The 11,396-nt window shown below is 42.0% G+C and overlaps 2 protein-coding genes across 4 annotated transcripts in view; both read right to left on the reverse strand.

The window, feature by feature from the left end:
• The window catches only part of LOC118517579 (myogenesis-regulating glycosidase), an 11,781-nt gene extending 8,065 nt beyond the window's left edge, over nt 1–3,716 (reverse strand). The window contains exons 1-4 of one of the 3 annotated variants that reach the window (XM_036063839.1): nt 3,264–3,624; nt 2,296–2,705; nt 2,083–2,242; nt 808–947 (exon numbers count right to left, since the gene is read on the reverse strand). In XM_036063839.1, the coding sequence (XP_035919732.1) occupies nt 808–947; nt 2,083–2,242; nt 2,296–2,414 (419 nt within the window). In that variant the 5' untranslated portion in view covers nt 2,415–2,705; nt 3,264–3,624. The other 2 variants (XM_036063838.1, XM_036063840.1) reach the window with 2 other exon arrangements.
• Nucleotides 3,717–4,038: 322 nt separating this feature from the next.
• On the reverse strand, nt 4,039–10,811 carry LOC118517584 (sorting nexin-27). The gene is made up of 5 exons (XM_036063859.1): nt 10,062–10,811; nt 7,531–7,633; nt 6,735–7,463; nt 6,241–6,609; nt 4,039–6,158 (listed from the first exon to the last, which is right to left on the reverse strand). Exons 1-5 carry the CDS (start codon nt 10,370–10,372, stop codon nt 6,090–6,092), a joined length of 1,581 nt encoding a protein of 526 aa, XP_035919752.1. The 5' UTR covers nt 10,373–10,811; the 3' UTR covers nt 4,039–6,089.
• Nucleotides 10,812–11,396: the final 585 nt, after the last annotated feature.

Here is an 11,396-nt window from a genome sequence, read left to right on the forward strand (position 1 = left end):
GTGGGCAACTATAGTATGTGCTATTTTCCTTACCCGCCCTGTCCAAAATGGCTGAAGGTAGCATACTTTGGCTCTACTTCTGGAACAAACTCTTCCGCTTCACAAATACACTGCACTGAACACTGATTGGACATTATTAGCGATATTTGTCGAATGCTTCCCTCTACAGCACTGCCACACAGTGGTATAGAAATCAAACTACCAATTCTAAGCTAATACCCACACCTCTGATCACGTCTAATCATTTGACCGTTCGGTTGCAACTGCCCTCTGATGTTTACCTTACAAGGCTTGTACAGAGATGAGATGAGATGTGCGAAAAGGATGGAAATGGTTGATCGATTCCAGCACCAGCCAACTTCTCATGAAGAAACAGCTAGTTCGCTAGTTAGAAGCTGACATATCGAAAATTCCATTACAAACACACGCATAGTGTCATCCGTAGCACCAAATGCCCAGGTGACCTGAAGAGGCTTAGTAATAGCGACTAGCGTACATTACAACCGACAGCCTTGTCACACTGACTGAAATAGCGTAGCTCTGTGGTCATTACATTTTTGCAAAGCAAACACTTTTCCATGGCACATTCCTATGAACTTGATGCGGTTATGGCAACAGGTGCTCGAAAATAAAATTAAAAAAAGAACTATTTTAATCGCACAACCTGTGGCTGCGTGATACATTCCAGGTATCTGGTAAGATAAGCGTTTTGCAGTGATTTATAGGTAATTTGTTGAAATGTGCTCACATTAGACAACGTCAAATCTTATCGCTCATGGGAGAAATCCAGTTTATAACGTTACTTACTTGCTACGCGGTTTATCATCCTCGTCGCTACTGCTATTATCATTAAACTGTAACATAGGTTTAAAGTTCGCCGGTATTGTCGGAGTTTCTGGTGTGACTGTAGTCTCTCCCGACAGAGAATCTGATCCCGAATCGATCACCTATAAAAAAGTGACAATACATTAAGAGAAAGGAACCATTCATATCGATGCAAGTGACTTGTATTAATTTAATTTCTTTTTAGACTTTGCTCCAAAGAATGGGCAATTCATACCGAATGAAGGTACATTGATATTTGTAGCAGAAAAAATAGATGCTTCTGCAGTATTTTTTAAAGAAGACGATTGTGATTCGGATAGCTCAGGCTACAGCGTCTCATGGCAAGAAAGATGGAAATTATCACCACAATATAAGGCACATCCGTAGGAAATTTTTGGGAGTTAGATTCTCCGTCAAAAAATCTCCGTACACCGAAAAACATGCGAGCGATGATAATAGGGGTAATAGCAAGATTTGACTATTATTTAAATATTCATTGTATGTAGTAACTGTTGTTATATCAGGCGATGAATCGCATATATGTAATGGATCTCAAGCTTTAATCAAACCGAAAGCATTTCAAAAATGCACATCTTTTTTTTATTCTCTAGGTCGTTCATTTGTTGAAAATATTTTTAAAACATACCATTTTCGTTCAAATTTAGTAAAATAGATTGTTATGAAACCCAAAGATTTCAACGGAAAATATGAAATCATCGAGGGATGAGCAAAGCATTCCTGCATATGTCACACCGTAATTAGCAACGCAAACATGGAACCGCTGTCCAACATTATCGACTACCCAGCTATACCTATTGTTGTTCGATTAGCATCCGCGAGCTAAGAAGTAATGGCGCAATTTGCTGTCTAGTTGTTGCGGTTGCTCGAATCTCAATGTTTGCCCATAATTCCGAACCCCTTTCAGATGCTAAGATGGTTGCAATTACGCCATTACTGAGCAAAACGGTCAGCAGAACGCTTCACAAAACTTTTCTAGATCGTTAAGCAACAACAAAAACGACAGACGTCACCTTTAATCGCTTAGTTATGCTTAGATAATGGCTTTCCAATCAAGCGAATCAATTTGATTCTTCAATCTTAGTGGTAAATGAGCTTATTTAACGACGATCAACGTAAAATACACTGCACTGCGTCCATACACGAAAGCTCGGGTTTCGAGTTCATTATTTAACATAGTCTATTCGAACTGTTGTTGTTGTTGACGACTTAAATGCACTCCAAGCGACATTTACTCACCGATACTGAACCATCGTGGCCCTGTTGGTCCAATCTTAGTGCTTCCAGCTCATTAACGTTGAGACTCGGTAAAGAAATGGAATTTCTTCGCAAAGCTCGGGCTCGATCGTCAACCATCTTCAATTCTGTAGCTTTGTCCTTCGCCTCTTCGACCAAATCCCTGTAGAGGCAGATGAGTTAAATTTTGCCATATTTAGTTTTTATATCACCTACCCATCATTGAGGCTGTTTTCGATGGAAACTGTTAACTTTTTCTGCATTCTCCGTTCGACAAGACTGGGTTGATGCCGCGAGACGTACGCTCGAGCAAGATTTTCTTGGCTTTCGGTCATAGTGTCGTTCTCTTGGTCAACCGTCGATATACTACTGATCGCTGTCGAACTTGTCGGACTGTTGCTACCAAAGCAATCGTCTGCGTGATCCGAATCAACAAAGGGGATGTTCTCTTTCTCGATTCCACCGCCAGCCCGGTGGCGTTGACCATACCCTTGACGTGCCGTGCTGTCACCATGCTGTCCATCCGGTTGTAGTCGCACCTCTGTGCATGATTGCGATTTGTTAACACTATCAATTCGACTCTACAAGTTGATACGGTGCCTACGTCTTTCGCCCTCTCTTTTACTCTTTGGAAGAAATTGCAAAATAGAAATCGAATCACAGAACTTCATGCATTATCAAGGGTTAAACACTCAATCACAGTTCAGGTAATACAGCACGGTTACGCTTCGTACTGTTACGTTTCGTTTCGCATTCGCGTCATGTCTCTTTGGGACACTTAGAGGTAGTCGAAGTAATGGTCACTAATAATTCGCAACACAGCTACAACACAATATCAAACAACAACGAATGCACAAACATAAGGAGAAATAACCACAACCCATCAATTTAGCGCTCCGGATAGCACAATTATGACATTTCCTACCGAAAGGGGCTTTAATCCTATTACACGGATATTGAGGTACCAAAAGATAAGATAATCCCTCGATATCACATCCACGTTTGATGTCTTAAGTCAGTTTTGCTTATCTAATGGTTAAGGCGCAGAATCGATTTTCTTGGAATCCACTAAAACACGCTAATGCACCGCTCATAACTTATCACAAGACTTATCAAACGCAACTCGTTGGTTTGTAATCTAAAAATGATTCTGAATCGAATTTGCATAACGACCAACGACTTACCACTTTACAGGGGTACTGTTTCAGGAAAACTGAAGCACATACTCAATGATTCTACCTCCAGCAAGTGTCAATTCGTTTTAACACGTTTCCGTTAATCTGTCTGCTCGAACTCTATGCGTAGATTGGCAATATTCACAACACAGTAAGGAAACCACTGAAACAAAGGCAGGACAGCCACGAGAAATCGTCGATTGGCTTTTCCACTTTAACCACAAACCGCGATCGTCTCTTTCAAACTCGTAGAAAAGAAGAAAAATGCTCGCATGTATAAAACTGCTGTCCCTACAGGCAAAGTGACGTCACTACAGTTGCAAAATAAATGCTGGCCAGGGATTGCTTGTGCTCCATTACTTTTCCATTCACTCACCTGCAGTGATTGCAGTACAATTAGTTCTTCGGACTATCGGACGCAAGCAACAGTGTCGTCAGTAGGCACACGAGTGTGCAATCGTTTTGATGATAATGTGAATTGATTGTTTATCATAATCAAACAATTCAAACCTATTACCTTTGCCGATAACGCAAAAAAGATGTGACACACTCAATGTAAAGACTCGAACAGGCGGACAAGCGTCTTGATGCGCGTGTTGGAATTTCGATAATGATTGCTTATAACTTGAATTGTGCTTCTTAAATATTTGAACTCTTTCACTTGCAATGTCCAAGCGCACAGTTTCGGATAACGTTTTTACAGCTAAAAGTACTGGTATTCCAACGATGTTAGTATTATTTCTAACCCTTTTTATAGTTTATCACGGTCGCATATAATAAGAGATTCCGTATTCGTTTATACTTCATTATATATTTGTGGTTTGGGTACCGGGCAAACGTGTTCATGTATCATCGTGTATCAGGTTAGATGGACTTATTTCTTAAGATTACTTTTGTTAAAAATTGTCATTTCTAATTGGTTTATCTAGTGCAGTGCCTGTGAGCTGTTGCTCAGGAGAGTAGTAGTTGGGCTTGGACAGATTTAACAGATAAGAGAAAACTAAAATCGTAGGCAGAACAGTTCTCGAGCACGTTGTAGCATTTAACAATTAGCGCATAATTAACATGATTCAGCATTTGCAGCAAGTGTTACTCTCAATATTGCAATGCAGTACGCCTAATCGAGGTGCAGTGTACTGCAACTGCATTCACGCTTTTCTCTTTAATCTTGCATTTGTTCGACTTTGTCGTTTCTTTCTCTATTTTATATATTTGCAATCGACTATAGTAGCTTAATATAATGAGTTTAATCTCATTTTAATTTAACTTCTTTATCTACACGCTCTATTCATTTCGAATTGAAATCTTTATTCTCTAATTGCTTCCATAATAGTGCACAAGCCTATAATCTTTACATGTGCACAACATGGTCAAAAATGTGGTCAGTAAAATAGGATAGGATGCTTTGTTTTTCCTACGCATTGAGTTCCATTGATCGGTTGGTGGAGTAAGTCTAAAGCGGTGATCGTGTTTCATGATCTATGTTATATACATTCTTTCATGAGCTACTGCACTCATTTATCTTACCATTTGTATAACACTACACTCTATTGTTTGTTTAGTTCTGTCAGCAGTAAAATCTAAGTGCTACATAGTTGTTGATTCTATTTTGTTTTTTTTTTTTACGTCCACGTGCCAATACCTGTGAGTTTTATGCAACACCGATTAACATAATTATGGACAGAGATCTTTGAACTGTTTCCAAATCAAATGGTTTAATCAAACTTCCTTTTTTGTCGTGATATTTGCTTCTGCCTAAGCCCGCGCAGCAACGTTTTCCCTATTCCAGCCATCCTCTTTCTAACTTTAATTCGTACCAACCCCGAATTTGCAGACTAGCGTCATGGTAATGCTGTACAGGCATCATGGCGAATTGGAATGAAGAAACAGAAACAACAACCAGAATAAGCATACATTGGAATGTGGTGCCTCGGTACTGCAAGGGTTTCAAACCACACATACCGTAGTACGTAAGTATACATTGTTTAATTTTCATTTGAAGTGATACTGTTTCACACGGCAGCTAATGTTGTAGCGAACCAGATTTCCACGCTTTTCCAACGTCACGCTACTGGCTGTATCACAGAAAGCAAATGCGAATGAAAAAAGTGGTTTCTAAAGAATTAACACACTAAGACTCTTGTGACGGTTAAATATGGTCTAACAAATTAGGCATGTTACTTGTCAACAAATGATACCTCAATGTTGAAACAAACATAGCCATAAAATTTGAAACTCAGCGTCAGAATGTTGGTACCGTTCGATGATTCTCCGGAAAGATGAATCTTTTACTAATACTTTGGGATTGATTCCCAATGAATAGCCCTATCATAGTGACTCAGGCGGCATAACCAAGAATACAGAATACATAGATAGAGAGAGACTATTCGATGTTCTACTTGGAGATAAATATTTCGCATGTGCCCTGCAATTGCAAGCATTTTGCTTTCCTACTGCACTATTAGTCATATTTTGTTAAATCAGATCATAGCAGAACATGGCAGAATGTACGGTATTGTTACTTGCTCTTTACTGCTTTTCTGTCTTGTCCATATTACATACAAATTAAGCGAATGCAATTCGTGCTAGATTGCAATTTTATGCTAGATCCAACAGAGTGCGTACATGAATGGCATTGTGCCGATCAGCAGCAGAATCATGCCGTTGGATTCATAAATAAATTATTAGCAACAAGATATTTTGCCGATGCGTGATAGCGTCGCCACGCCGTTAACATCGTCTTGGTGTCCATTCATGCAGGTCAAACTACTCAGAATTGGCAAACCTTTTCTGGCGTGGCTGTTACAAATGCAATGTCGCGTCTGAAGCGTCTGCTTACTCTCCCGTGTCATCCCATGCCCGTTCCTCCATTATCCTGTCGAAACAGTCTGCCAAGAATGCATGCTATAATGGAACAACAAGTTAGTTTGAGGAAATGTAATTCAAACACAAACAATGAGCTACGATGAGAAAAACAATCACTTACGTAGGGCGTAAACACTTTTACCCATCGGGGCGGTTTGTCCGAGCGGCTGTACTGAAAGCAAAACGCCATCGATTCCTCGTCGCTTTCCCAGCGAGAAATGGTAGACCACTGAAGCTCGACCGTTTGAGCTTCGAGGGAACCATCTTCCCGGCAAGCGTGCAGACGGAAGCTTTTCATACCGATTGCTGGTACAACATGGCCTTCCTTACGGCTGTCACACGCACAATGGGGAAACACGATATCGCCGTATCCGGGTAGCGTACGAGCCAGTGATAGATATTCGTCAGCCTTTTTTGAATCTTGCAGAGCTTTTAGCTCATACAAACGTCCATCTGCCCGAATATTGCTGCGATTAACCTCGTCGACGGCCTGGAAGGTGGGTCGAAAAGAAGAAGAGAAAACAAACATCGCAATATTAGTCACACATCGACTAATCGCTATTGACCCTCTTGATATTGACGATCGATTCGCAAGTTGGTCTGCACGCGATATACCTGGTAGAAAATAAACTTAGCTGCCTGCTCGCCAACGGGAAGCGAAATTTCTCGCTCGATAGAAAACAGCCAACGCCGCACGCACAGACACGTGCTGGAAGCCGTACTATAGTTTTGCACGTACAGCTGATGAGGGATTTCATGTGGTTGTAGCTTACGCTCGAAGTTGTACTCGACGATTTCGAACAAGTAAAAATATTGCTGTGTGTACGAGGTCAGATTGGCTCGCTGTACTAGCTGTTCCCAAACGAGCTGTGCATTCGCGGACTTGCGCACGGAAACCGTCACAACCGCATGGTCCGGTAGCATGATCTTAATATCGACCGGCGACGCCGCCAGGTCATCCACCGTATCGGTGAGAAACTCCTGCACTGCGTCACTTTCCGCAATCACTCGGACTGCGCACACTTTTTCCAGATATTGCTCCAGCCCGCGTCGACGAGCGTCAAGCTGCTGTTCGTTCAGCTGAAACGGCCATTTTCCGGGCATTTTTGGAAAGCTAAAGCCTGAGAATTCCTTCTTCAACTGTTGGTGCAAGTTAGAGAACTCACGATACCGTCGAGAGCATAACTGTCGACCGGCCATATGGATGTTGAAAACAACGTATCGCTCATTTCCGCGATGGATGATATTGTAATCCGGAATACTGATGGGCAGGCTGCGCTTCTCCGAATAATCGATGTACGAATATCCGCCGGGATCTTCTGTTGGTTCGAGGCGTTCCGCTTCCTAAAAAGAGGTATGGACTTCATTAAATGACCGCTCAAAACACCGCAAACACTTGCCTCCTATTTACCTGCTGCGTGACAGATATGACGGTCAGGGTTAAAGTGTCTCCTCCAGATTTGATGAGATCTACCACTTGCTTATGAGTAGCTCCTTCTACGTTTACATGATTGCTAAAATTGGGAATAATAGTAACACATTGTATGAACTTTGGTGTCATTGCTTTGGCCGACACATCAGCCAACAGAATCAGAATAAGTAGAACACTTGGTAGCATCGCTGACGATTCACTGCTATTCAAACACGGTACCGCGTAAAACGTCACTTACTGCCTCAACCCCTAACACACACATCACTTTTTACTTGGATTGTGTCGTTGCCACATGTGTGCTATTGTGCTAAAATGGTTTCGTGCGCGAACCATCGTACAATACAGTCAATTACACAGCCTGTAATTTGTAGGCACAGGCTAAAACTTCCTTTGCGTATGCCCTGTTTTCCTAACACAACATGCACAAACCTTCTGTCCGCCACTAGACCGCTGATGGTAGGAATGGGATAGACAGAACGCTTTTGGAGACCATCCGCAGGTTTGGTGTCCTCCTCGTCACTGCCACTGTCTTGCAGTAAATCGATAAGATGCTTTGGAATGAAAACATCCTTAGTGTTCTCCGCACAGTAGGATGAAAACATGCTCCGCTGCATTGCCGCAAGTGGATATCTAGCCAAGAAACGCAAACTGATGTCCACCGACCACCGGGACCACCCAGAGACTGATCGTGGCCCGTTGATAAAGTATGCTGTACAGTAGTGCGCTGCTGCTGTGGTTTATCGTATAATCATTATAATCATGTGCCTGCCTGGTGGAAGAATCATGTGCTCCGCTGGCCATTGTTCACATGAGATCGTGACAATCGTCAGGCATTGTAGCGATTTTCCCGCGAAACACAACACCGACTAAACCTCAAAGCGGGATTTACTATCATCATTCATTTACTACCATCCACACACCACAAATTCACCGGTGGCGGGTGGCGTCCTGCTTGCAGTGATAGCTTTTCATTTTCTTACTCATTTTGTGTGGCCGATAGAACATACAGTCAATCCCTCATGACGAGAACAGTCTTTTGTATTTTTTACGTATCGCGCCTATCGAAATCGCAAAGAGACACTCCTTTCAACGAGCAAACGATCAGAGATCTCGTAGTCGAAGGGATCTCTGATAACAAAGAAACCTAGTCGAAAGGGTCTCAAGAAAAAAATTGTCTTGCTTGTCCCCAAAACCATCCAAGAGCCATTCACAGAGTTCAGCCCTTTGGCTCATTAGCGACCCAGTTGAATAGACCAGTTGAAGAGACAAGTTCATCCAACGGGCCTCAGCTGTGCCCCAAAGAAAATATTTGAGTGTACCTAAAATGAAGAATCAGTTCCAATGATTTCGTGGCCAAATCGGAGGGACAGCTGATATTGTCAAGGTCACGAAAGGACTGTAGTGTTTCGAATTGTTCATCGTCTTCCGCACAACTTGTTCGAGCATTTGTAGCGCTGCAGTACATTTTCACGTACGTTTCGTATGAAATGGTATAGGACAGACATTGACGCACTCTTTTGCCGTCGTCCCGATAAGCGAAGGTTCGGAATAACTTTGTCCAACATGAGAGTTATCATGCGACTGAAATGCTAACAGCTATCGGCTAGGAGCGCATTCTTCTGGTTCTGTTCTTTGTTTCTTTGCCTGCAATCACGTTGTTCTGTGCTGACAAATTACTGTTAGTAGCATTGTTGGGTGCCTTAATTACCCTGAGGAGTGCGAAGAACTCCAGAAGCTGTGCCAAGGTGCTTTGACTGTTGAGATCTGTTGAGCTCCTAATCTGATAAAAGCACGCGAATCAGCCAAAACTTTTGAAACCTTCGTGGATAATAAGATAAGAAACACAATTCAGGCAGAAAGCCACAAGCAAATAAGGATAGCGTTGCCTTGTTTGAGCAGAAGATGCAGCAGAAAATGTAGTTCGATGTGTGGACATTGTGTTCAAAGGCGTCAACTTCAGTGAAAAAATGCATAATCAACAGCTGAGGTTTAACGCAATTCATCGAGCATATTCAATGATTAAACCACTTAATTTGGATATCTCGTCATGCAGGATCCATTCACATTGTGAAAAAGGGGAGTATTACATGGCCCAACATATGTTACATATTTTCATTTCATACTGTTTACATCCACTCGAAACGCAGAATTAAGCCGTAGTAAATTCGCCGTATTGGACCACGTTGTTATTTTTCTTCTGGGAAACATTGGTAGCAGACCCGGCTTCGATAGTGTTTTTCCGTATCCATTACATCATTTGATTCCGCCGATCGAGCGGCTATCTGGCTTGTATTAAAACAATAAACAACGAGCAAAAAGTAAATGAAATCGAATGAAACTTCATATACATAGGTTTGCTTTTGGTTTGCCTGTCTTGTCGCTAACATTTCGTTATAAGCTCGACAAAACTTTTGGAAATGGCTGATTTCTACACATTACTCTGGCGATTTCTAGAGAACAAACCGTTTGGTCCGTGCTTTTGCAGCTCAATATCTACAACTGAAACTTACACTTCCAGGATCCGGTCGCCTTTCTTAATGCCCGCCTGTTCCGCGGCCCCGTTATCCAAAACAGCACTGACGTGTTGCAGCGGTGCATAAAGCTCGCCGTTGATTGATCGCAGCTGCCCGCCCTCGCTCACTTGTCCACGAACGTTAAACCCAAAACCGGTTTCTGTCTTGTAGATGGTGACCACCCGGGGACCGTTCGGGTTTTCCTTCACCCCATTCTTCATCGTCGTCGTAACACTGGCTCCTCCACCGCCCGACGACGCGACAGAGATTGCGGTTGCTGGACCGGATTTGCCATTTTTCGCTTCCATTCCCTCGATTCTTTTTCCTTTCTTGCAGAAAGATCGATTCGGTCGTATTCCTGTTCTAGTGTAACAAAGCGAAATAGCACAAACGCACTTCACAAATGCTTTCCAGCACTACTCTTTCCACATTTTCTCATCCGATAAATACACTGCACCGTTGGACACCATTTCCAGCTTGCAAACCCTTCCCCTTTCACACCAAACAAAGCGAACTTAACTATGAGTTTTATTCACCGTGGTACACTAACTCTCTTGCCCCAAAAAATACATTGCTGGCCCAGTAAATATCGACCGTCCCTTTAACTTAAGTACGGGTTTTTTTATTACAACAAATGTACAATTCCGCACAAGTCTCGTAATTTCATGAGCAGGAAAATTATATTTTATTCAAGGGCTTACTCTCTGTCTCTCTCATTTGCTCCGTCTGACATTGACTGTCAGCCGTGATGTCAACACACACTGCCTTGGTTTCGGTCATCTCAAATGACAGCACATGCTCCAACTAAAATTGGTTCTGCGGAACGTTTAATACATGCATGCATCAATAAAAAGAAATACAACTTTAACACAACAAAACTTTGGAGCTGTTTAAATCCTAGGGTTTTACTTTTTTTATGGCTAAAATCAACATGTACAGCAAAAGGGCCAGACCGGCTTTCATCAATTAAAAAAACGAACATGTGGCAACAAGCGGTGTTTCTTTCCGATGGTAATTTAAAAATACATTCATTCATGTAGACTGATTTTTTCTTATATTCTCTTGTCCTTCACATTTGTCTACCACTGGCTTCGAAGATTCAGTACGATTTCTGCAAGACACGTTGTCTAGTAAGAGCAGTTTCCGGCACTTGCTTGTTTCACTTACAGAAAAGAAAACAAGTTAGTGTTAAATCGTATCTTCTAGGGCTACCGAATTGGGAAGTTGGAAAAAACATCGCACATCATCGTACAATTTCGCTATGAGTTCCATGGAGAGAAACGAAAAGGATTGCGATTGAAGAATTATAAGAATATAATATTGGCTCACTTT

This window comes from Anopheles stephensi, chromosome 2, assembly GCF_013141755.1.
Source record: "Anopheles stephensi strain Indian chromosome 2, UCI_ANSTEP_V1.0, whole genome shotgun sequence".
Classification (NCBI taxonomy): domain Eukaryota; kingdom Metazoa; phylum Arthropoda; class Insecta; order Diptera; family Culicidae; genus Anopheles; species Anopheles stephensi.